The sequence below is a fragment of the Amblyomma americanum genome, chromosome 10 (genome assembly GCF_052857255.1).
Source record: "Amblyomma americanum isolate KBUSLIRL-KWMA chromosome 10, ASM5285725v1, whole genome shotgun sequence".
NCBI lineage: Eukaryota > Metazoa > Arthropoda > Arachnida > Ixodida > Ixodidae > Amblyomma > Amblyomma americanum.
The window spans coordinates 143,560,962-143,588,162 of NC_135506.1; the positions used below are offsets into that span (position 1 = coordinate 143,560,962).

The window sequence follows — 27,201 nt, forward strand, 5'->3', positions numbered from 1 at the left end:
ATGAAAACATTCTAGGCTGATTAAGAATTTGCTTGCTTTTGCCTCTTCAGTATGTGTGTCTCCAGGGGAGCTTTGAGCGGTCGAAGGCGAGTGGGGGAAACCTCCTGCGAGCCCTGGAGGAAGTGGGCAGGATGCTCTCCTTGGCGGCACACTCTTTCTTTCCCCCACTGCCATTTAAAATCGCTCAGAGCTGCCCTCGTTTTGTCAGACGGCAATGTGACCTGCCTTCTTCCTCCAGGGCTGGTGTACGAGGAGACCACTAACTTTGTGCCGCCGGTCGACAAGTCGGACCTGTAGCCAGCAGCTGGCCAGGGAGCACTGACCGCTCGGGGGCCGCCCAAGAGGCCTGCAGACTGACTGTTGTGGAGCGTGACTGTGCTGCACCTCTCTCTCTGTAGGGGCTCCAAGTGCAGCTTAGTGTGCATATGCCCCCATCACGTACAGTTGCGGACAGAATAATCTGGGCCGCACTTCTTTGCTCCTGTTGCTTAACAGTAACAGAGCAGTGTGGTGTCTTTATGGGCCAGCACACAGGTGACCTGTATAAGTATCAAACACCCATTGCTAGGGGATGCATCAAGAGAGTTTGACCTCCACAGTGTGGCCCGTGTTATTGTGTGCACAACTGGGCAAAGTGGGCTGCTGTCAGCTTCACGCTAGCGGAGCCCGAGATGGTGCCCAGGCTGAGATGAGCGAGCAGCAGCCCATTTTTCCACATGGAGCTTGTGTGAGAGCTGTGACCTGCCTCCTTCCATACGGGTGGCTAGCATGCTAGGCGCCTTCCCATTGTGTGTGGATTTCAATGTCGGCCTCTGCTCCTGCCACGTACATCTTTCCTTTCATGCCTTAGCAGCCTTTGTGCCTTTTTCACCTGTCCTCTTCATGGAAGGTGCTTGCAGCTGACTGACTGAGTCCTTTGTTAATCCCACATCTGTGGTCTCTGGCAGTGCAGAGGAACACACAAAATATCTAAGACAGAAAAAAGGCTCCAAGGTCAGCTGAACGTTTACTCAAGCATACAAAGAATCCTGGAGGGCATTGGGCACCTGCTTGAGTTTGAGTAAATTTTGTCTGAAAGCTAGTGCTGTTCGGTCTTATGTTCTGCACGTTGCCCTTGTTTTTTTTGCGTTATGAGCTGCAGCCGCTGCGCACGTGCCCAGCTTTGCATTCTTGTGCGATGAATCGATGTGGACGTCCAGCTTCTTGAATGGCCTGTTGTTGTATTTCCAAGCTGTCACGGACGTTGCTGTTTGGTCACCAGCCCCATGAATCTTGCCAGCACTGTCTCAAGCAGGGCTGAACAAAGCGCTCATTGTCTTGCCGTCCTTTCATGGGCTGTAGTTCGCCTGCAGCATCTTCACTCTGGTACTTGTGTTCACTGGTGTAATTTGAGTGCTGTGCACTCTGTTGCGCAGCTGGCCTCTACTGGTTCTTCATCTCTATCCTTGCTATGAATGTCAGCTTCTCGGGCTGCAGAGGTGCCATGCATGTTTCTCACGTTCAGTGCCTTGTGAGCAGTCACACGCATTGGCAAAGGGGGAGTGTGCAGACATTCTTTTACACAAGATCCAGGCATTTTTCGTTTCCTTGAAAGCACTTGAATTTTGGGCAGTTCTTTCTTATAAGGTACAGCGAAGCCTAGTTGATCCATTGCCGGCTCATACGCTCAACATCATGGCCGTTGAAATTTCCCTTAGGGTTAAACTGTTTTTCTTCCTGCTAGCTCATTCCCGGATTACACGACTTCCGGCAGCCGCTTTAAAAATTCTGACCATCCTAGTTGCATAATACATTTAGTGAGTAACCGCACATGCTGACGCTTACAAATGTGCTGAACATGACACAACATGAGGAGCTGGAATGTAGCGTTAGATTCCCAGGTGCGAAGGGGTGAAGCATTAAATAAAGTACAATGTGCTAACATCTTTTCCCGTGGGGACACAGCATTTGAGACAACACGAACATGGATTGAATTCAGTGAGCACTAGGAAAGGAGCCGTTCAGACCTTGTGCTGGGAAATACTAGTCGACATTTTTACGAACTGAAATTGTCAATAAATGCCCTTGTATTTCTTTGAACAGTTACAGTTTCTCAAAATTAGGTGGTTGGGATCATGTGCTTTTCTGGAAAAAGAGGTTTTCTTGTATTTGGTAGTGATCCTCTGCTGTCTTTCTTCTGTCGTGTGAGTGCACTGAAGCTGCAAACGTGGTTTGTTGTGTGTTGGACTGCCAGCAATGTGCTGCAAAACACCCCTACAGCATTTTCCATGCCCTCTGATGGAGCATTGTGAGAATGTCCAGCCCCATTGGGCACAGCCAGTGAGTGCAAGCTCGTTTTGATTCCATGTGCCTTTCTGCTGCAGTGCAGCTCAGAAGTGGGTGCTGTCATGCAGCCTGTCCGCTTTTTTACCCATTGAAGTAGAATTTTCACTGAAACTACAGCTGGGTTGAACACTCATACTGGGGCTCTTTTTTTTTTTTCTTTATGGCACACATTTTGTGTGTGCTTTACTGTTATGACGGCTACTTTGCGTGCTTGGACAACAGTTTCTGTGCAAGTTCTCAAATGTACGCTAATTGGTGGTTGTAGCTGTAGGAGATGCTGTGTTGATGGCTAAGTGACGAGATGGCAGAAGGAAGCTAAAGAAATGATGCATGTACAGCGTGTTCTGCATTTAAACGTGTGCCGTACAATGCACCTCACAGCTAGACCGGTGAATTGTTCAAGCTTAAATTTCGCACAGAAATCGCATTTGGTCGGCAGAATTTTTTTATACCACATTTGTTTGGGTACTTGCCTGATTCAATAAGAAAAAGTCTGATATTCTCATCGTCTGCAGCGAAGACGAAATGAAAAAGGCTGCTTTCGTAGCGATTGCATCGGTGACGCCATCTCGTTTCTTGGCCATAGAGATCCGGCAAAGGAGACGGGTGACTGTTTTGCGAGAGATTTTTTAGATGCTGTACCACTAAATTCTTCAACCTGGTACAATTTTGGCCAAACTAAGCTTTTTGTGATCATTGATAAAGCATTTATTGAAGGGGGCTCAAACCTGCCGCGAAAGACCCCCTCCTTCGCCTAATCTCCATGGTCGACCAATGAGATGGCACCACCAGTGCAGTCGATGAGAGAGCGGCCGGCTTCGTTCCTTCGTCTCTGCAGACAGTGCGAATATCCGACTTTTTCTTATTGATTCAGGCGTGTACCCCAAACAAATGTGTTATAACACAATTCTGCTGACTAAATGCCATTTGTGTGCAAAATTTGAGCTCGAGCAATTCAGTGGTTTACCTGTGAGCCGCATTATACAGCACGCATTTAATTGCAGAACGGTCTATATATAACAAGTGACAGAGCTCACTGTTGATTCGAACTGATCTCGCATTTATTCTCCTTCTGTTCAGGTTGCCTTTCAGTGTGCAAAGCCCAGAACCGTTATAATCTGTAGCAGGAGCCACACAGGTGCTGGTCAAGCTTAAATACGACCCACAACCCCAGCTCAGAACCTTTTGTTTTCACTCTTAAAGGGGCCATGACATGGTCGTCTTTTATATTGCAGTTTTGTGCTTCAGTAACGAATACAAGAGCTTATGATTCAGTTTCCAAAATTTGGCTGCCCTGGATGCACTCTGTATTCCAAAAAATGCGATCGAAATTGAGAACAGGAGACTCCTCCCACTGGCAGCGACCGCCATATTGAATGCTCTCGTGACGTCACCAGGGCATGCACAGAGCAACGTCGTCTGCTCTCGTTGCTGCAATATGCGCAGCGAGGTCTCTTGTCCCCTGTACTTTCGCGGGGGATCGAAGTTGCAGTCGTCCCCCATATATGAGTGACCGGTGCCGCAAAAGCGGTAACGGTAACGCAGTTTTTCTCCGGTATTGGTAGGGTCTGGTCACACTATAGGCCGATGAGACGGCGATTGACAGTCGGTGGGCTGATCGGTACGCAATTAAATGCCGTCGCTGACGCACTGGTCTGTCACGCTAGACCGACGAGGACGCCAGCATGATCAACGACCGTGTATCATAGTAGTGTTAAGAGTCAGCTTAGTGGGAACCAGAAGAGTGTGTTGGGAGACTAGTTGGTATGGCTTTTTGTAAACTTAAGAATTTTAAAACTTATTGAACCTCATGCTAGCCACAGCAATATACACGATGTGTGTGCATTCTATAAACTTGAGAATTTTAAAACTTATTGAACCTCATGCTAGCCACGGCGACGTACGCGATGTGTGTGCACCAGTGAAGATGGGCTTTCAGTCAGTGCCTGCACTTAGAACCGATCGGCGGGGCAAACGACACGGGCAGAAAACTCCGCACGACGGTACCGCTCGTCGCTCGCCGCCGTCACCTGGGCTTATGCGGCCGAGTGAAAGCTTCACTCCTGATGAGGCGCGACGGCACGAAAAACTGCGTTTGTGTACCTTATCTGTATCGAAAAAAGTAAAACGAGCGGCTACATATCATATCTTCACACTTTCTTACTAATCAATGAGGAACTTTTGCCATATTCTTGAATTTTGGTTGACGGTAGACCGCCGGCCCCTTTCATGACGAGGCCTAGCGAGTACGCAGGATTCGTGTGTGCGATTTCGGCGATGGCGGAGAGCGAATTCGCAAGTTTTACCGCCTGCAAACAGCTGTCGAGCATAGTTTTGGCTACAGTGCCCTCAAAGCGATGACATCGCAGGGCGCGAGTACAATAAGGGGGAAGTGCCGATAAATGCGACCCGGTCTGCACAGCATGTGCAGAAGGCAGCCGGCAGCAGCCGTCGGCGTCGACTGTGGACAACAAATCTGGTTGTTTTCATTAATTCAGGTAATGTCCTGACTTATATTTAGCTAAAGTGCTTTAAAATCAAATATTGATGACATAAGAGGAATCAGATACAATTAGCGGGAAGCGCCGGTCCTACGCGAAAGTTTCCCAAGCAGTTGATATAGCATGATTCGCGCTTATTGCAGTGTTATCATAGTGTGTAAATGAGTAAAACTACAATTTGTGAGCAAGAGTACGTAATATTTAAGATTAGGAGAACCAACATTGCGTTTTATGCCATGCAGACGAGCAGTACTGTTTGCGCACAGCGATGTGAACAACCTCAGCGTGGGGCTGCAGTTGTCATAATAATCGTACTCCTGGGACACAATGCGCACGCACAGCAAAATGCTAAATGTTGTATGTACAATTATTTTCAAGCACTCATTAAGGCGGCGGCGACTATTCATCGGTGCGGGCAGTGAAAGCATTCGAGTCGCGTAGGGTTTTGCAAGCCCTTGGTTCCTGCAGAAGTCATGTTTAAAGAATGCAGCGCGAAAAGACAAGGACAAACGGAGAAGTGCACAGGGCTGGCGCTGACTACCAACACATTTATTCAGAGAAAAGAGCAGCTTTTATAATGCCATCTAGAACTCGCGTGACCAAATAAAACAGCAGTCGTGGGAAAACTAACACAGATACACATCGTTGCCCACAATATCAAAGTCACAACACACCGAGGCGATGCAACGTCGGCCCCGAACCCAAAACTAGAGGACCAGGAAGAGCCACAAGATACCAGCATACAAACTTCTATACTCAGCCCCATGCAAACTGTCGCGAGTGTGTACCCTGCTGGCAAAGCAAAAGAAAAAGGTTTGCCCTATAAGACATGTAGATCCATTCACGCATTGTGCTACATGTGTCATCTACGAGATACCTTTGAAATGTGGAAGCGTGTATATTGGGCAAACTGGCAGGTGCCTCAACGAGAGATTGCTTGAACACCGCCGGAAGGTACACAACAAAAGCGGCGGGCACCTGGACAACCATTGCAAGACTTGCAAAGGATGCGAACCACTCTACTCGCGCACGGTTATCGGAGCACGTGCGAGGACCGAAATTGAAAGGGTAGTCATTGAGGCACGGATGATCGCCAAAGCAGGAGACAAGTGCGTCAGCACGCCTTTAATTTTACTTTCAGACAAGGAGTCCAATTTTCTAGGCCCACTGTAATTACGACTCTGTTTTGCATGTCATTTGGAATAAGTCTTGTTCTGTAGAACCTTCTAACTTTTCTATGCCTCTGTATGGCTTTGAGTGGTTGACTCAGCTTTAGCGTAGCGTTTTGTTTGGTTTTGTTAAGCGTTTCGCCCCTTGACTCTGGTTTGCTTCGACTTTTGACACAGTTTTGCGGTGACTATGTTGTTTTCGTCTTTGTTCCTTGTTTCTGTCATTTGCCTCGTGCTGTGAGGGCGTGTATTCTTCTATCTTATGGCTCTTCCTGGTCCTCTAGTTTCGGGTTCGGGGCTGACCTTGCGTCGCCTCGATGTGCTGTTACTTTGATATTGTGGGCAACTACGTGTATCTGTGTTAGATAGTTTTCCCACGACTGCTGTTTTATTTGGTCACGTCGGTCTTGGATGGCATTTTAAAAGCTGCTCTTTTCTCTGAATAAATGTGTTGGTAGTCAGCACCAGTCCTGTGCACTTCTTCGTTTTCCTTGTCTTTTTGCACTTCATTCTTTAACCATGCTCACTGACCAGCAAGCCCAAACAGCCACTTTAGTTCCTGCAAAAGGGTGCTACAAGTCGAACGGAATGTACATACGTATGTTCAACTTACAAATACACACGTGCAGCAGGAAATGTCATCGCACTCAGCACTTTTCTCTGCTCTTTTCGTGCCTCAAGGTTACTCTGGTGCCACATCGGCGAAGGCATGCACGGCACATTCCGCTTTTCCCACACGGGAGCACTTGACTGTTCAAAAGAGACCACACTCACAACTTACGAACAGCATGCTTCTAAGCGTAAATAATAAAGCAGGGGTCCATCGATTTTTGTTTCTTCAACAATCGGAAAACGAGCGCCATGAGCAAGTCCGCTTTCCCAACACTCAGCTCGCGTACTAAGTTGAAGGTTTCCCAAAAAAGAACATGGAAAATGCATTTTAATTCGCTAGGCTAAAATAAAAAAAACTTTCCGAGCGACCGCCGTCTACGGTGTGCATGCAAGCACCTCAACAACTCGCAGCAGACGACGTGGGGCGTGTGTGCCCTTGTAACGTCAGCAATCGGAGGTTGCCAGACCAGCAAGCAGTTCGCAGAAGAAACAGAAAAAATTCGTTTTAAAAATATTTACGGCACAGAATCAACTGAAAATTGGGGGAATTGTTATTTAACGTGTTGGGAATTACAGGCAAGACATGCATGAAAATAGGCCCCTTTGAGGAGGCTCATTGTTCTCACGACGCAATGTTGAAAACGAGCTCTTGGGCGAGTGGGTTACTTGTCTTAGGCATAGTAGCATGTGTCTTCCTTGCGCTGCTACTATGCCTAAGACAATGTTTAAGCAGTATTGAAACAACTCCAATGTATGGAATGCAGCATGGGTATCTCTAACCTGTCTGTTGCCATGTCTTGCAAGGATCATTCTGCAGTCAAACTGCAAGATCAGTTAACACGTGCGCGTCATTTCTTTTGTGCCTTCCTTCTGCCATCCTGTCAGTTAGTCATCAGAACAGGGATTTTTTCGGCATGCTTTTCACAAGATATTTCTTGCAACACTCTTTTATGAAACTAGTGCCGCTGCTAGTTCTCACCACAAGCACACACTGTCCTGTTCGTGCTTGTGGGAAGGGCTCTTGCCCCCTCCCGTTGAGACTTGTGGAACGAGTGAAAAATGAAGGGTACTGTCCCATCCCGTTGGGGCAGCCAACTGCAGAAGCGTGTCCATCTTTCTTAAGGGAAGGGAAAACTGGCAGCTGTGCTGGGGGCACAATGATGGAGCTGAAGGTCCGTTGTCACTTTACGGCCTTGCTGTTGTGAGTAAGCGGTGCTAAATTCTTTTAGAAATTGCTCTACCAATTTCTCATATTGTGATAATGCTCTCTCTACCGTGTGGATCTCCCAGTACTATACTGTATTTACTCGCGTAGTTTGCGCACTTTTTTTTTTTAAATTCAGGCTTCAAAAAGGGGCTGCCCAAATTACGTGAAAATTTTGTGAACATGACCTAAAGAATCTACAAACATCATGAAATGCAATATATACTGTATATTGCCGCATATACGTTGACTCCCCAACTCGCACCACTCGCTGGTCAATAAAAGACCCCTCCCGCCCTGCTCCACGTGGGGTGGCATGATAGGGCTTGCGCAGCTCAAAGCGATAAAAGTGGGTTAATGACATCCTAGTCGAACTCAAGAGGAAGAAGTGAGCTTGGGCCAGGCATGTAATGAGAAGGCAAGATAACCGCTGGTCCTTAAGGGGGCTCTGAAAAGGGCTCTCAATAATGTCGTGGTATGCCTAGGATATTGATAGTGTCTCGTCGTTCGTCCTTGTGGTTTGCATGGTTTTGGCGCTAGGTTTTCTCTAATTCAGGTATGCACCAACTAGCCCAAAACGAGGTGTTTATGTAGGATATTAAAGGACGCCGCTCCACAAATTCCCGGTATGCCTAGGGTATTGATAGTGTCTCGTCGTTCGTCCTTGTGGTTTGCATGGTTTTGGCGCTAGGTTTTCTCTAATTCAGGTATGCACCAACTAGCCCAAAACGAGGTGTTTATGTAGGATATTAAAGGACGCCGCTCCACAAATACCCTTCAGCAAGAATTTTTTTAATGCGTTTTGAGGAAGCTAAGTTATCTGTGGTTAAAATTTGAACTTCCCCGTTTTCGTGTTTTTCTCTCTCCTCTCATCTCTCTTGTGCACCGAAATGTCGGCGCTCCTTTGCGGGCCCCATCCACACAGTCCCTCCGCTGGCTGTCTAGCGTGCGGGAGTCCCCCGGGAAGTGTAGCGCCCGGCTGCGGCCATTGTAGCTGCGTGACATCAGAAAGCCAATGATAGCCCTCCACTGCTGATGTAACGAGCACTGCATGACGTGTTGTGCTAGGGAGCCTACATGTGCCGTAGGCTCCCTGCGTCGCATGCGGATTCGGGTGAAAGCCTGGCACCACTGGTCGTCCCAAGGCCTAGAAGCGCGAATTTTTAAAAATGTATTGTAAATGATTGGCTCGTAAATGATTGGCTCGCTTTTGAGGTCTTGTACACGGTATGAACTCTCTGTGGGCTCTGCTCTGCATAATGCAGGTGTGTTAGAGCCAACCTCAAATACCATCTTCAGGGACCCTTTAAGGGTAACAGAGTGGATTCGAAGAGAAGGCAAGTGTAGCAGGGGGTGGCAGAAACTTAGTGGGGTGGATGAGATTAAGAAGTTTGCGGGGATACGGTGGCCGTAGCTGGCAAAGGACAGGGTTAATTGGAGAGACACGGGAAGAGGTCTTTGCCCTGCTGTGGGTGTAGTCAGGTTGCTGACAATGATACAATTGCGAAGGCAGCTGTCAGAGGCAAATGGAGATAACAGGCAATAAAACTGCGTCCTCGCTGTGGCCCGGCTGACTAGCTGCAAGCTGAACAGCAAATGGTTCAGTAGTTTGGGATTCCGGCGCACGCGTCAGCTTGTCCAGGAAAGTGACCGCCAGCAAGAGTGAGCTGAGTAAACGGTGCATAATTCTTCCTCTTGTTCCTTTCACTGCTCCACACAGCCGCGCTGATCTTCGCAAGCCTGCCTTGCGCATGCATACTGGTGTTCTGGCCCAGTAGGGAGCGCAAATTGCATGAGTAAATGCGATAATTGCCTAACAGTGGTCAGACTTGGAAAGTCGGTAGACAGCTGCTGATGATGTGCGGGTGGGTGAAAGACTGGATTCCAAACCTGGAGTTGGGTGCAGACTAGGAGCGATAACTGGGAAGAGAGGAAAGGGTGAGGGGAGGGCAACTTTTGCTAGGGAATAAATTTGTGTCGTGGAATTAAGGCAACAATGGTGTAAAAGCTGGCTGTGCTCCTACCTTTTAAGCAAAAACTCATAAGAGCATTGATATACGTAATTTGGGCGTGGAGCATTACACAGCAGTATTGCATCTCACAGGTAGGATTTTCATGTGGTGTGGTGTGCTTGAGATGTCTTCTTCTGGACTTTGTCAAATCTGAGCTTGCGCATCTGCATGTTGTTCTAGTGCCACTTGCATTGTGCTTCCAGAATAAAACAGCAGCCGTCCAAGCAAGGCGTTTTAGTACATGCGAAGCTTTTGATTTGCTTTTTCTAGCCCATGTCTTTGCGTACAGGAAAATGTTTCTTCTATTCTTCACCATGTTAGTGGTCACATTGGCTGGGCCTCCGTATGGGTCACAAGTTCAAGTGAATGCTGCTCAATGTCTGGCTAAGTGACCCTAAAAGTGGCACTTTTACAGCGACAGCTTTTCCCAGTACTGCGATCTGGCTGTTGGCAGTGATGTCACGCATGATGTGACTGCAACACCCCACACTGGCTGCGGTCACTGTGCTGTGCATAACTAATGCGTGTGGCTTTGAACTGTGTGGTCTGAATGCAAACAATACCGTCATGCGCAGTCTACCAGACAAGAAGATAATATAAGAGCGTACGTTGTTGGGCTAGTCGGTCAATCATGGTATTTTATGTGGTGGTGGTGGTGGTAGTGGTTTTTTAATAAAATAATAGTAAAAAGGAAGGAAAATATTTTTGCTAGTCCCGGCATCTGCCATCGATACTGAAGCACCTGAGCTGGGGCAGCGGAAATAAAGGATAGCAGGCAGAATGGAGAAATGAAATGAAAGAAGATAATAATACCAAGAAGATAATAATAATAAGCAGCATATTCATCTCCGCGAACGGCTGTCGCCAACTCACGTGTTGTGCAGTGCTGACCACCCTTTAAGCCTTTTTACAGCGAAAGTTGTTGTGCAGAGTCCAATCCAGAAGACATATGGCAAAATTTGGCACAGCAGCGCTATCCCATGTGTGTCACACGAAACATCTGGTAACAAAGGACGACAGTGCAGTTGGGCATGTCACGGGATGCAGCACCAGGGGGATGAAGCCCCTTGATTATAGCGCCTGCTGCATGCGAGTGCAAAGAACCAGCATTGGGGATTTATGGATCACTCTTGTTTGAATCGCGTATTTCATGGACATTTTCCACCTAAAAATGGGTTTTTGCATGATTTCTGCCCCAACAAATCTGCCACTGCACAGAAAATGTTGCAGTATGTGATGTCGAACGTAGCGCTGTCGCTCGCATGACCGTTGCAGGAGGACGAGGCTTCCTTTGGCAGAGCCAAGCTGTTGGGTGCCTCCTTCTTTTTTCAGCTCTTTATGCAGCAGAGGGGCATTTCTCTGGCTGGGTGGGCTCCAGAAGATCTGGGCAAGATGTCATTTTACAGGTCGCTGCTGCAGTGTAAGAGTAAAGCAGTTCTACCGACTCCATTTTAAAAAGCACGCAGTGTTGCTGTCTTGTGCTGCCGAAATGGGCCCTGTGAAATAGGCATGACTACTTCTTACAAAGTGAGTATCAAATCTGTGTGAGTACAAGGTTGACGACTACCTCGATCTCACTTGGTAGCAACTGTGATTTGCCCTCTTCTGCTGCTGCTGTGCGGGGGGGATCTCAACACGAATTTTTCTCTCTTGAACACAAACACGGCAAACACTCATTGTGCCGGAAACTTCACTCCTGCCAGTGGGACATTAATGTTTAGCCACTGTGTCCGAGAACATCAAAACAACACAGACACACGTCTGCTCGGCTGTTAAATCAGTCCACAAACACGCAGACGTGTACACATAGCGGTTCGTTAACTCTTTCCCTACTGCACCATAGAGCATCGTTAGCCTGCTAACGATGAATGCATGCGCCGATTTTGGACCGCTCAACGCTGCTTATGGGCACGTTCCGCCATCTGTCTTGTAGTCTAACAACTAGAGTTTCGTTTTCAATGAGCTTTCCTTTTTTACCACGAGGTGGCTTTTTTCTGACACGCTCTGAAAACGGGGGAGCGTCTGCATTGAAAGCGAAAATGGACGCCTCCGCAAGCACGTCACACGGTCCAAAACGCCGGAAATCTTGCGACTCCGCTTTGTCCGACATTGATGTCATCGACGACACAAGTAGCTGTGAGTCTGAAGATGCTGCATTTTCATCAGAATTGAGCTCCGACAGCGACGACGTTGCAAACCGGCCTGGAACATCGGCACCTTCGCTCCGGTTAGTTTCGGTTTGCTTCGTGTGGCCCGTTTTGCTTGTCTGCATTTTCTCCGGACGTTTTATTTCTGTTGTCGGTGTCATTTATCTAATTCCCCGGGTGTCCTCGTCATTTGGGCAAGATTCCTTGCCTCCTGCGCAGCAGATAGTGACGTTCTGCCCAAGAAGAAAACCAGGCATTCATTTTGGCTTGACTCTCCGCAGCGGCCCTCGTTGACTGCTCCGGGCGATTGATGTTTTCCGCCTGTTTTTAAAGCGAAAGCTTTATTATCCGCAAACTCGCGATTTCGCCCTGGCAGCACTCCAGCGAGGCACGTGACGTCACAACACGCGCCTCGCCGCGGAAGGTAACTGTGCTTCACGCGCTCGCCGCGCCATCTGGCATGACGTCACACCACGCCGCTGTTTGGTAGGACGTGACACCGCGCTCCTCGTCATTGCGATCGCCTACGCTCGATTCGACAGCTGCGTCGCATGCATTATAAGATGTCACAGGATTGAAAAGGAGATCTGGTGTGCGCCGTAACCACAGTTGAGGTGACAGTATGGACGGCGACAATTCTGATAAGCTGGAGGCGGCCTGGAATCGACTGCGGAACGAGACGAAAAGGAAACGAATCGCCCAGGAAACAGACGAACAGCACGCCGAACGACTAGCTAAACGCCGCCGTGAATATGCTGCCGCGAGACAGGCACGTTTAACGTCTGGTGTCTCGAACGCTAGCAGCAGCGACAGCAGCCGGAGGAGAGACCTGAGTCCTGCTTCACTGAAGGCGGCCCGTGATGAACGATGGAATTCGACCAAGAGCACTTCAGCGGGCTCAAGAAAGCGAAGAACAACGTGCCGTTAGCCTAGCGAATAGGCGCAAGAGTGACGCAACCCCTTCAATCCTTGGATAGCCTCGGTGCTGAAATCAAACATGGACCTACAGGTCATACTGGACGTTTATGCCTGTGGTTCATACGTTGTGGAATATGTGAACAAGGTCAGCCGGGGAGTTTCACACTTGCTTTCGCTACGTATATCCTGGCATAGCAGAGCTAAGCCACTGCCATTTTTACCGTGGAAGTGATTGAAAAGATATGCGAAAACACCAAAAAATATTCCTGGTTGATGATCCTAGAGAAGCCAACCTACAGTGAAGCGGATGGGTCCTGGAAAGAGGTCACGCCAGCAGAGATGACGACGTTCATCATTCTCTTCTACATGGGGATTGTTGAATTACCGCGGCTCCATCTTTATTGGAACACATCAATGGTTCCACAACAGGTAATGCCTCGAAGGCGTTTCTGGGTTCTGTTGGGAATGCTGCACATGTCCGACCCTGATTTGGAAATGACATCAAAATTGGACAGAGTTTCATGGCTGCTGCAGCACATCAATCACCCTTGTATCAATGAACAATCGGCCAGTTTTTTTCAACAAGGTGGCGGTTTGGGCTTGTTGGTAGTGCATGACGTATAAAATAGCGCAACATCAGACAAGGACATGAAAGAACACACACGAGCGCTAACTTGCAACAGTTTATTGCGGAAGAGAGCCTGTAGATATATATGACATGGCGATACATTGCTCAAGCGCGGCAGACAGTCAACTGCATCATGAACTTTGTGTTGATGAAAGAATGGTAAATCAAAAGGCCGCTCCAGAATTAGGCGATACATTCGAGATAAGGTTGTAAAATGGGGATACAAATTGTGGGTTCTCGCAGACCCACGAGCGGGATACACCATACAGTTCATAGTTTACACAGGCAAGCAAGAAAAGCCAAGTGCCCATGGCTTAGCGTATGATGATGTAACCCGCCAGTGCGATCACTATTTGGACCAGGGCTACTGTATATATATGGATAATTTCTACACATAACCAACCTGTTTCAGAGCTTGTTTGAAAGGATGACACTGGCTTGTGGCACAACCCGAAAAGACTGCCGCGGATTTCCAAAAGAACTAAAAGAAACCAGCTGGGAAAGAAAGGTGAAGCGAGGTGATGTGCACTGGCTCCGGGACAAGGAAGTTCTCTACCTTCAGTGGAAAGATCGACGCATCGTCCACATGATGTCAACCGCGCACACGGCAAACAAGCATGTCCTCGCCAAAAGAAGGAAAAAAAAGACGGGAAATGGCAGCAGATTCCAAGAAAAAGAATGCAGCTTATGGACACCTACAACACGGCATGCTCGGGGTTGATAAATCTTACCAGTTGATTGCATCCTACAATGTTCTTCAAAAGTGTGCGCAGTGGTGGAAGACTATTTTTTCACTGCATAGACATTGCTTGTGTAAACAGTATCATAATTTTTCAGTAATGTTGGCGGATGCATCCCGACATTGCAGAGTTCCGAGAATCGCCCGCTATGATCAGCTAGCATTCAGAATTGAACTAGTGAAGCAGCTCCTCGAACTTGAAGATGTACCAAGAGTTCGGGCTCCACCACCACCTCTAGGCATTCAGCGCCAGCCAGAAAAAATGGAAACGTACAGAAACTGCAAGAAATGTTATAATGAGACCAAAATCCAGCAGAAAACAAGAGTATTCTGCAAAACTTTCAATGTTCCTTTGTGCTTAACCACCAGGAACTGCTTTGCTGCATGGCATGCCCAACTGTAGGGATTCGAGCTATTATCTAACAAGAATAATTTTCCACTTAGAACTTCAATTTTTTTACTGATGGTGGCCAACAGAATGGCAACCATTTTGTTTATTTTGGAAAATTTTTAACTTTTCTTTTCAGGTACAAGTGTATCTTAACGAGTTTTGGTGAATTTTTCAAAGATTTCATTTCTGGCAAAATAAATTTTGTGTTGCAACCCTGAACACGCTAAAAAAATATGTGTCTAAGAAGAGCATTCATTCACCTTTCTTTTAGTGTATTTTGCAGAATTTTAGGTCACGTAGCTTTTGCACAAAAAAAAACTGCTGAGACCCCCTAAAAAAAGGTCATTTTCCCCATGGTAGGGAAAGAGTTAAATCGGCACATACAGGGTCAGAAACCAGTCCGCACATTCCATAATCCACCATGTCTGGTCTGTATGCCGAAACTGTACGGTTGGCTCCCAACCTCCCGCACCTCTAAAATAGTTGTTGCAGGGGTCGAATTGTTACCTTGATATGCTTGGGTATCGGGACCGAGGTCTTCACCGCATGACGATGAACTCTGCAGACGACGGAGGGAAGCCTTCAGGAGGGTTGGTAAACTTGAAGGTTTATTTACATATTTACAAGAGAAGCAGGGAGACCAAAAGTCAGAGATGAAGTGCCGTGAAACCAGCCAAATTGCGGCTTAAATACAGTGGATATTCTCTAGGCACCTAGCTAGGGAAACCGGTGGCTGATCAAGCGTCCAATGGGCAGACACACTCTTCCCTAACCCCGTGACCGCTCCGCCCCCACAAACACGTGCACAGGCGATAAGGAATCCTGGCGCCTTGAGGTCCTGGAATGCTGTTTCCGACCGGTTGAGCAGGTGCATAAGGTCGTTGGCTTAGCAGGCGGTGACCCCCTCCGTGGGAAAGAGGCATCCTGGAATGTGGTTTCCGACGGGTTGATCATGTGCATAAGGTCGTTGGCTTTGTAGGCGGTGATTCCCTCCGTGGAAAGATGCGTCCTGACGGCCCCGGGCATTCCAGAGGGTAAGATGAATCAGCCGTGTCCGCCCCCGCTTTGTCTGGCCGCGCAAGTGCAAGCGAGCGAGGCGGGTCCGGCGCCTTTGTTCGGGTCTTTCTGCCGGTCCACGTGAGGGCGCAGTTCGGGAAAAATACCGCATTCCATACTCCGGACGAAGGGATGAGAGGCCTGTCGTCACAGCTCACCGTCGCCAGGAGCCGTTCCTAATCCTCTTCTCAGGACGACAGCACCTTTGGTCAAACATAGTTCGATGGCGCCTGCCGGGCTCGTCTGTTCCCGCTGTCGGGGCCTCCAATCACAACAATCCGTCCGCTGCCAAGAAGACGCCACGAAGTAGTTGCAGCTGGTCGGTGCACCACGAATGGGCGTCAGAGTCCCAGTCGGCCTCGTAGTAGTCAGTCCACTTGACCTGCACAGCTGGCAAGGGTCCTCAACGGAGCATTAGCGATCAGATCTGAGCTCAGCCCCTACCTCTGGCTAGGCCGCACGCGGCCAGCCTCAGAACATTGCGAGGTCTTTAATACAGAGCAATATGGCTGCAAATTTTGGATGACTTAACCCTCGCCAACAGCTCACGCCCGAAAGTCTGCTGAACCAAAACTAGTTCCTCTTTGTTTTTCCTTTTTTCACAAAAGACGTGTCTGAAATTTGGTAAGAAACTTTTTTTTTTTCGGCAATGAGGTAGGTACGGAGAAGCAAGAAAAAAGCAAAACAAAAACCAAAAATGATACGGTAGCTTTTCTCAAGCGCTAGGGCATTTTACGCCAGATTATGCAGGAAAGCTATGACTGAGACCGTCGGCATTCCCGTTTTCCCGCCCTTTTCGGTAGCGGTAGCCCGACTGAGTCACTGGTAGAGGACCGACTACGTCCCCCACCAAACGACGGAAGGGTTCGCTAATTACGGGCACTAGCTTCATCGGAGCCTTCCTTAAATCCCCTGGCTTTCCGACACGCTGACAGGTGTCGCAGGACTTTACAAACTGCTTGACATCCCTGACGCAGCCAGGCCAATAAAACTCCTGTAGAAGCCTAGCTTTAGTTTTCTTCACTCCAAGGTGGCAAGACCAACCCCTACCATGGCACAATTTAAGGATGCCTGCGCGGTATTTCTGCGGCACCACGAGCTGATCGAACTGGACCCCCTTTGAGTCCTTGTACTCGGCGTTGCATCTGTTCCTACCGCGAGCCTCTCCGCTCGTCTCAGAAGCATCGCCTCCTGGGTTTGCCCCTGCCTGACCCGTCGTGGGAGAGCCTTCGTTCTTCCTACGATTTACTTCAGCTGCAATCTCGCGAGCCTTCGCACAAGTGAGCGCCTGGACGGTTCGATCGCCAAAACTACGACCATCTTCTTGGAGCATCTGCTCCGACCAATTTGAAAAGAGGTACGGAAATTTTTCCGGCAGATTCGGTGATACCGCTGCCTCCGTTTCCAGAACGCCAAACGGGCCCTCTATTCTAACTCGTGCGATCGGCAAGCACGCGCTATTCTCTTCGGCCACCTGCCTAATCCCTGCACATTCCCCAGTAAAATCAGCTGCGTTCACATACGTGGGGTGGATTACGTCTATGGTGGCCACGGAGTCCCTCAGAACCTGGCACGGTTTTCCATTAACCTGCATGTCTTTCAGGTATGGCTTTAGCAGGCGCATGTTCTCATCGCCCGCCTCCACCAAGGAGAGAACGATTTCCTGCTTCCTGCAAGCGTGGGCGAAGTGACCGGGCTCGTGACAACGGAAACACACTGGTTTCTTTCTGGCTTCAAAAGCCTTATCCCTCTCTTTTTCGGTCGCCCCCTTTGTGGGGATGCTTGATTCTGCTTTGTGGCCCTCGTTCCGCTCCCAGTTGCGGCTTGCTGCCCCTCCTGTCTGGATCCGTGGAAATTTTTTTTCTACTTTGGGGCTTACGGGGGCACGCGCACCCTCTGCTACGCGCTTGGCATGGAACTCTTCGGCCAGCTCTGCTGCACTTTCTAAGGTTTTATTTCCTGGCCTGTCCTGCACCCACACGCGCAGTTCTTCCCTCAAAGAACCAAAAAACTGCTCCAGGCAGATCACCTCTATTACTTTATCGTGAGTTCCGTAAGCCTGTTCTCCCTTTAGCCATTCCTTCAGGTCTGCCTTAAGGTTATACGCAAAATCCGGAAATGACTGATTAGGCTGTTTTCTGGCTTCCCTGAAGCGGCGCCGAAAGGCCTCTGCGGACAGGCGATACTTTTTCAGGAGTGCTACCTTTACTTTAGTATAGTCTGCCGCCTCTTCTTTTGCCAGACGAGCGAGTACTTTGGCCGCCTCACATGGAAGAATGGCCAGAAGTTTCTGCGGCCAAGACTCGGTCGGGAACTCGCAACTTTCACATGCCCGCTCAAAGTTCACGAGAAAGAGCCCTATGTCCTCTCCAAGTTTGTACGGTTGCAAGAGGTCCTTTATTTTTATTTTTGATGCTGCCTGGCTTGCCACTGTGTTCGGCACCTCTAGCCTAGTGCGTTCTGCCTGTGCAGCCTGAGCTATCTGTAGATCGAGCCGTTTTTTTTTTATCTCTCTTTCATGCTCTCTTTCCTGCTCTTCGCGCTTCCTTTCGTGCTCTTCGCGCTTCCTTTTTTCTTCATCCTCTCGCTTCTTTTGTTCATCCTCTCGCTTCTCTTGTTCCTTTTCCTTCTCCAACTTCTCTTAATTAGCTCCCAACATTCTACTATCTCCTCCTCGTCCGCACCGAAATCCTCAATTGCCCTAATCAATTCAGGTTTTCTACGGATCGACCCACAATCAATGCCCAATTCCCCGCATACGAGAACTAGGTCTGGTTTGCGCAGCTTCCAGTCCATGACTATTTAAGCAACGGCAAGTCTCTACTCACGTGGTCAGAGGAGCCCCGGCTGCCTCATACCAACCTTCGATTACCTAGGCTAACAATTTTCCAAAGTTGTAAAACCTGGCAATGCTCCAAGAGAAAGACCGCGCACTTACCATACCAGAGTCAGGACCAGGCGCAGACCATCCCACCGCTGCCAACCAGTTGATATGCTTGGGTATCGGGACCGAGGTCTTCACCGCATGACGATGAACTCTGCAGACGACGGAGGGAAGCCTTCAGGAGGGTTGGTAAACTTGAAGGTTTATTTACATATTTACAAGAGAAGCAGGGAGACCAAAAGTCAGAGATGAAGTGCCGTGAAACCAGCCAAATCGCGGCTTAAATACAGTGGATATTCCCTAGGCACCTAGCTAGGGAAACCGGTGGCTGATCAGGCGTCCAATGGGCAGACACACTCTTCATAGTCTCTTCCCTAACCCCAAGACCGCTCCGCCCCCACAAACACGTGCACAGGCGATAAGGAATCCTGGCGCCTTGAGGTCCTGGAATGCTGTTTCCGACCGGTTGAGCAGGTGCATAAGGTCGTTGGCTTAGCAGGCGGTGACCCCCTCCGTGGGAAAGAGGCATCCTGGGATGTGGTTTCTGACGGGTTGATCATGTGCAAAAGGTCGTTGGCTTTGTAGGCGGTGATTCCCTCCGTGGAAAGATGCGTCCTGATGGCCCCGGGCATTCCAGAGGGTAAGATGAATCAGCCGTGTCCGCCCCCGCTTTGTCTGGCCGCGCAAGTGCAAGCGAGTGAGGCGGGTCCGGCGCCTTTGTTCGGGTCTATCTGCCGGTCCACGTGAGGGCGCAGTTCGGGAGAAATACCGCATTCCATACTCCGGACGAAGGGATGAGAGGCCTGTCGTCACAGCTCACCGTCGCCAGGAGCCGTTCCTAATCCTCTTCTCAGGACGACAGCACCTTTGGTCAAACATAGTTCGATGGCGCCTGCCGGGCTCGTCTGTTCCCGCTGTCGGGGCCTCCGATCACAACAATCTCCAAAGATATACTGTAGTGCGTAGGATAAACTGGCTAGTGTGCCGAGGGTGCGCACTCGCGAGGTCACAGCGGTGGTGCCTTCCTGCAGCCACCACGAGGCGGCGCTGCCAACCGCTAAGGTGCTGTGCCACCGCGCCGCATTCGCAAGCTGGTGCGGCTAATGTGGCGGTGGGAACTGTTGGTAACCAAACGTGGGCCACGCTTTTCGTGCCGAAGCCTGTCTTATACTCTGTAGTAACGGAGTGATCCTATGGACGTTATTGATCACTCACCACCACAGACATTCTTTTTCTGCAATACGGCCGCCGCCGTTTATTTCATGGGGAGAAAAGGCAGCACGCTACATCACCGACCACAGCCAGTCAACAACACTGAACTGAACTGAACTGAACTGAACTTGATCTTTATTTACCAGAGAGTCTGGTGGGTCGCCCGGGCTAGAAGCTGTAATCGAACAGCTTGACGAGGCCCAGGCAACCCTTACAAGGCAGCATAGACGGGACCACTAAATGATAATACTAATAATAATGATGAAAAAAAATGTTAACATGAAATATTCAGCTTTACAAAAAATAAACACTTGCAGGTAAGTCGATAGAAAATGTACACAAAGACTGCATTTTTTGTTACAGATTGACACAAATCGCATTAATAATGGGAAGGCATCTTAGTGAGCAATTGGAGGGAAACTGTAAAGAATAGCGAAAAAAAACTGCATTACAAATTGGAGAAAAGCTGTAGCAGTTGAACAGGTGTCAAACATTTGATATGTTGATATTTGTTTAATACGGACGGAAGATTGTGACGTAAAGACTGGAGCTTGTAATCGGTGCGGAAAAAGGGTACGAGCCGTGTGTCTTTACTGCGTGTGTTTAGGATGTTAGTGTGATGCTGCAATGGACCAGTAATTGCTAAATGTGACCGAAAGCTGACAGGTGAAAAGTAATGTGAGTGTAAGAGTCTGTATTCATACATGCAGTTTACATGAAGAATTTTGTACTGCTGGAAAAAATGTAGGGTGAAAGATAGATAATCTAGACGAAATATATGAATAGCCTTTTTTTTGTAGCACGAGAATTTCGTTTAGGTTCTGTTTAGTTGTTGTTAGCGACACCAAGCTGCAGCAATTAGTTTGTGAGGTAAACGAAGGGTAATATATTTGAAGTTTTATTTTTACCGGAAGAATAGCGCGTGTACGTGATATTGCCCCAGTTGCAGAGGAAAGCTTCTTACATAAATTCTCAACGTGTAAATCCCATGTTAAATATGAGGAGAATGTAACGCCAAGAATCTTGTGGTGCTCAACCACTTCAATATCCTGTCCATCAAATTTAATTGGTTGATCTAAAACGAATACTTTATTTCGAGCCCGGAAAAGCATGACCTTTGTTTTTTTAGGATTGATTTTAAGCTGATTTGATTGTGACCAATGACCAGTTTTTTCAAGCAAATGATTACATCTGATCACTAAATTATTTGCATCGGTACCTGAAAGGAGAATATTGCAATCATCAGCATATATAACGAAATTAACTGTTGTGTCGACACAAACCATGTCGTTAATAAACAGATTAAATAAAAGAGGACCTAACACACTTCCTTGCGGGATGCCATTTGATATCTGTGATGGGGATGACATTCGATTGTTAATACAAACGCATTGTGATCTGTTTTCCAAATATGACTTGAATAGCTGAATAGGTTTACTACGAACGCCATTTATTAAGAGTTTTTCAGTTAAAATATGATGAAGAGAGTCAAAAGCCTTGCTAAAGTCTATAAACAACCCAAGGAGTAATTTGTCGGTTTTCAACATTTTGGATAATGTGTTCTTTTAGCATCTGGAGTGCTGACACTGTTGACCTTCCCTTTCTGAAATCATACTGCGCATCCGAAATAACGCCTATTCTATTGAAAAGGTTAATTAATCTCATGTATAAAATATTTACAAAGCCCTTCGAGAACACGGGCAGAATAGATATAGGTCGATAGTTTGTGGGTTCTTTCGTATCACCGCCTTTAAATAGATTCTTAAAGATATTCTTTAGTAACCTGCTTACTAGTAGTTATGTAACACGTATTGTAAGAGTTCTCTTTTTGTTGATCTGCTTGTAATTTCTCTTTTGTGTTTTGAACATTATATTGTACTGGTTGCCCACCTGTTAAGGTCTCTTACTGAGACTGGCAGTATTGTATATAAATAAATAAAAAATACAACACCGACACTCTAGCTTTTTTCATGGCACTGGGAAATTCGCCAACGTCATTGGCAAGGTTAAAGATATAACTATGTACTGGAGCAATGATCTGAATGACTTCTTTTATTGGCTTGATTTGCAAATTGTCTATATTTAATGATCTACTGTTTTTTAGTGACATGAATGTTGTATATACTTCTATCTCATCTGTGGGAGTAAGAAAGAGGCTATCAACAGAATTCGAAGCCGACTTATTATGCCGTAACAGCGAGGGATTGTTTGGCTTAGCTATATTAACAAAATATTTGTTAAAAAAATCCGCCAGCTCTACACCGGAAAGTACTCGTTCATTATGTTTAATGTAATCAGGTAAATCGTCTTTCCTTTTATCCCGGCCTATTAGATTATTTACCACTTTCCAGGCAGCTTCAGGGTGTTTTTCAGATAATTTTTCCGGACTTCCGGGTTTCAGGGTTTCCAGACTTTTTTTGATGGTTTCATTGTTTTGATTGGAAAATGTTTTTTATAAAGTTGCAAAAATACTTGCATAAATTTCTGATATGCGTCGTTAACATTGCATGCATCCTGAACAAACGACCAGTCACATGCCTTGATGTCATGCCTGAAGGCAGATATTGCCACATCTGAAACACGCTGCACTGTAACCATTTTATCTGCACAAGTATTAGCGTGGTCAAGAGGATAATAAAACTAGAATACAGGGCAGTGGACACTGATATCGCATGCAATTGAACCCGCATTGGAGATTACAGTTTCAGCGTTATCAGATCTAAAGCAGATGATGTTGACAGTGTGACATGAGTGGGTGTTGTGGTTATATTAATGAAACCTGATGAAGAGAGCCTTGAGGTGAAGTCGCGTGTGATCGATGTACCTTGTAGAACGTTAATGTTGAAATCGCCTCTGCATAATAAACGAAAGTTATTGGTGTGTACATAATCTAAAAACATTTCAAAAAAGTCAAGGAAAGACGGCAAGTTTCCACTTGGAGGTCGGTGTAGAACCGAAGCTATTTTGTTTCTATATTTCAGTGTCAAAATTTCACAATTGTCAGTTGATATAGAAAAATTAGAAAGTAACTCGCAATCATGACCAGTTTTGACAAAGAGCGACGCCACCTCCTCAGCGGCCCGCACGATTTACAAAAGATTTCCTATATCCTTGTGGGCTAAAAACATCGGAGTTATCACAATACCAAGTCTCGGTTAGCATTATTATGCCTGGTTTGAAAGAAAGTTGGCCAAAAAAACGCTCCAGATCTTCTGTTTTGCATACCGCAGAACGAACATTAAGATGCAAAACAGAATGCACTGTGGGTGACGGAAGGAAAATATTCTGGGCTACAACGAAGTTTTGATAGTTCATGACTATTGACGGAAAACAAGTACGAAAAGCAGTACTGTTCATTGTATTTTCTGAAGGTCTTGCTCACGAGTTATCTCTACTGAGCATGAATCGTCACTTTGCTTAGCGAAGACTCTGCCGTTGTAGATCCAGACCGACTTCCACTTATGCAGATATTTTCGTTTTACAGCCATGTTGAGCAATTTCTTCAAAGCAGGGCAGAGTTGCTCGTTTACGTAGAACGGTACTGGACTGTCAATTCCATTGTCTTGGTTTGTGAGTCGCAACTTTTTTGCCTTTCTCAGCACTGTATCACACTTCGCTCTGGACCTGAACCGAACAATAATGTTAAATTTCTCAGAGTTCCGAGTGGGGGCATGATGACAAGACTCGATCTCACCTTCGGCAATTGGCTCATGTATGGCTTTCCCGATTTTCGACACAATTTTCCCAACATCTTCACCTTCTTCCTTAACAACGCCCTGTATCTCGATGTTTGTATTCCTTGAGTATAGCTCAAGTTGGACTACTCGCTTTTCAAGCTCTGCATTTTCAGCAGCCAAAGTCACACATCTAGCCTCCATCGTTGCCTTTTCATCTGTCAATTTTGCATTTTTTGCAATCTCTGCATTCAGTTTTTTTTTGCAGTTCTTCAATAGTTTCATGTGCGTGTTCAAGGCTCTTAGTCAGTTCTATTTGTTCGCCTCTAAGGTCTCGGACCTTGTTTCGCAGTTCTCTTTCAAGTGATTCACGCGTAACCTTGATTTCTTACTAAGTTCCTCTTTAAGTTTCGATAAATCATTTCTAATATCTTCTCTAACCTTTGCCATGTCTTTAGCCATAAAGAAAAAAAATTCACTAGGCTGTTTTATCAAAAATGCAAACAAGTGCACAGAAACAAGAACAGCTCAGCAGAAAGAAAAATTGGCGGATCAATTTGCAGAACAATTGGCAAACAATTGGCAGTGGCAACGACCAAAAGTGATCAAGATGTAGGAAACAATTTTCTAACTAACCTGTAGCGAAAAGCAGACGCGGTCTTTAGATGATGTGAACAGTAGGCCGTCGCCGCTGCCAAGTGAAATGCGCTGGCGCTCGTTGGTTTTTTTTATAGCCGTTGTCCTTCGATGCTGATGCCCCCACAGCAGATAACGGGCTTGCAGATGACCACGTTTTCCGACGCTGTTGGCACGTATCGCAGGGCAGGGCGCTTGTCTTGGATGCTGCAGAGCAGAGCAGGAATCTGTAGCGAAAAGCAGAAGCGGTCTTTAGATGATGTGCTCAGTAGGTCGTCGCCGCTACCCCATCTCTCAGCCCCCCTCCACGACCTTCCCGGGCCTTCCCTTTCTCCTTCCTCTGCGAGGGGGATGACGACTCCACTTTCCGACAAGGGTATACAATCCCCTCTGAGGTCGTTGTGCGGAGGGGGGGGGGTCCGGCGCCCACTGGTCTCGAGGGGTAATGCCTGGTGCGGCTACGACCTTCCATTTCAACATGCTCATTGCTTTGAGAGCACTTTTGTCTAAAAACTGCCTGGTCAGCTGACACACACTAACTTGCAGGCCTAGCACTGTTCATAGAAAATCCTAGACCAACGATGCGTACTACCAGATCCAGTCTGCTATTAGTATTCTGTTCATTGTGCTGAAGAAGTCAAAAAGAAAAGTCAAATTGGATGTCCACTATCCACATTATGAACTTGAATCAAGCACCGATTCTTGGCCATTTTGAATGAATTGTAGAGTTCGATTATGATTTGTTTTGCTCCTGCATGGAAACTTTCAATTGCTATTTTACTCGATCCAGAACCAGTCGACTGTGATCCGCACATCGCGATTGTTGGTGGTTGTATGCAATGTCACGCTGAGTGAGCACAACCAGATGTGTCCAGGTGCATGGTTGGTCCATGTAGCAGCGACCATTCTTATTTTCGATCAAAAAATCAACCTGGAAAGGGTCTATGGCGATCAAGTGGAACTGCCCCTGTGAGAGTGGTTTTCAAAAATAACATTCATATTTTTTGCAAAGGTCATTACACCAGATTTGCATTCTGTTCGGTTTCTTGTTATGACCAAAGGGATCTCGCAGCTTTGCATTTCTATGGTAGAGAGAGGCTGGTCAGATGGTTCTTGATAATCACAAAGTGATTAAAAGAGGGAAAAACGTCGGGGTGCTTGCCAACGTTTCGACAAGAGGACTTGTCTTCATCAGGGGGACGATGAAGACAAGTCCTCTTGTCTAAACGCTGGCAAGCACCCTGACGTTTTTCCCTCCTTTAATCACTTTGTGATTAGCTTTGCATTCTGTTCGTTTTCTTGTTATGACCCAAGGGATCTCAGTGCTGCAGTCTAATGCTGCAGATATCAATACAGGTCCCATACTTTCGCAGAGGCTGATGTTTCTGCAGTTCAAGCATGCCGATTGCAATGTTGATATATAAGGCAGTAGACATTTAATAGCATGCACATGCAAAAAAAAGGCAGGGACACTTTTGCTCTTTCCCAACACGGCACCTGTCTCCAATGATCGCATGTGTTGGTCAATGCAAGCGGTCTGAATTGGACTCGCTCTTCATGTTGACATTCACAGCGCAAGACGAACACGGACACGAGGGGAGACACCACAAAGAGCCGACTTCAACAAAGTTATTGCTGTGCGAGCGACTATATATGGTGTACAGCGGGCATGCGCAGCAACGAAAAGGTACAATCATGAGCATCTGGTAGCGGCGCCACATCGCAAGCGAACACATCATTTTCTGCACACGACAAAAAAAGGAAAAACAAAAAGCTAAAAAAACCTAAAAAGCAGTACGCGCACAAGAACGTCGAAGCCATAATACTCATTCCGAAATTCACAAGATATGACGCTCCTTATCACTTAACAGCAATGATGGAGTGCTGACACAGTGATCCCTTTTTTTTTGCAATCTCTCCAGCCTCAGCAATCTTCCTGGCTGTTTTGCTTATGTACTTGTGAAGGATGGTGGTTCCTCCCAAAGAAGGACCACGTTCCTTGCACTGTTGGCAATCACGGCAGTGTATGACGAGATGCCCCGATGACGCTGTTGTTATGTTCCATGAGCCTCTCGTTGAGGCACCTGCCTGTTTGGCCAATGTAGGCTCGTCCACAGGGCAATGGAATCGAGTACACCACGTTTCTCGCGCACTTCACAAATGGCTGCCTGTGCCTAACAGCGCAGGAATTGCTGACAGAGACGGCGGAATTCACCTTTTTGCATAGTTTATAGAGTTTCTCAGGCGTCTTGGCACCGCCAAGTAATCACAGCACAAGGATGTGCAAACTCTTGCGCTCGGAATGGCAACGACAAGCCCGTCTCCTCAAAGACCATCTTTGGTTGTGGTCTGCCTCAGGCGTGAGCCCTGCGAGCGCTGCTTTCCGTTGGCGGAAACTCTCCCTCGAAGTTGACAGGACGACGGAATTTCTATGGCAACAAGCGCTTCCTTCGCTTCGCAGGATGCTTCCACCAAGGGTGCCGGTTCACGGGAATACTGTCCACATTGTCGGTGATGTCCAGCTACCGTCTTATGTGCGACAAGTGCTCAGCTGCGGACCCAAGTTCGCTGTGGAGCCAAGGAAGACAACCGCGGAACGTTTGGCCATGGTGAGGCAGGTGTCAAGTCTTGCCTCTGGGTCTGAGGATGGGAGACGCCTCTTGGAGGGTGTAGATGTTATATCTCGGTGTAAAATCCAGCCGCATAGATTGCCCATCCAGAGAACTGTCTCTTATTTGCGGGATAATTCCTTAGCACTCCTTACCGCCGACAAGGAAGGGGGCTTTGTGGTGCTTTCGGAGGTCATGTATAAAGCGAGAGCAGAGGAAGCTGTGTACTCGGTGTTGATAGAAGAAATGACGTACGTCTAGAGCGTGTAAAGAGTGCGGCAAAAAGGTTATGCTGCAGCTCCATGAATTTGGATAAGCTTGTTAAATCCATAGACAAGGCGGAAAAGGTAAGCTTGGACCTTTTCTTTGCTGCAAAAACTCATAAAGTGGACTGCCCTCTGCGGGTAATTATCTCTGAAAATGGAACTTGGCAGAAGTCGCTTGCAAGGTTTCTGCAGCAAAATTTAAAGGCTCTTACCGTTGA

At 47.3% G+C, this 27,201-nt stretch overlaps 1 protein-coding gene across 15 annotated transcripts in view; it reads left to right on the forward strand.

Annotated features, from left to right (window-relative positions):
- Positions 1–27,201, forward strand: part of p38b (p38b MAP kinase) — a 210,742-nt gene that overhangs the window by 159,301 nt on the left and 24,240 nt on the right. For 6 of the 15 annotated variants that reach the window (XM_077639063.1, XM_077639062.1, XM_077639061.1 and 3 more), the window contains exon 12: positions 26,570–26,722. The exons of 4 other annotated variants lie outside the window; for them this stretch is intronic. In XM_077639063.1, coding sequence (XP_077495189.1) covers positions 26,570–26,721 — 152 coding nt within the window. In that variant the 3' untranslated portion in view covers position 26,722. Of the gene's footprint in view, positions 1–238; positions 10,066–26,569; positions 26,723–27,201 lie in introns of those variants that run through there. 5 more of the 15 variants (XM_077639070.1, XM_077639069.1, XM_077639076.1 and 2 more) reach the window with 2 other exon arrangements.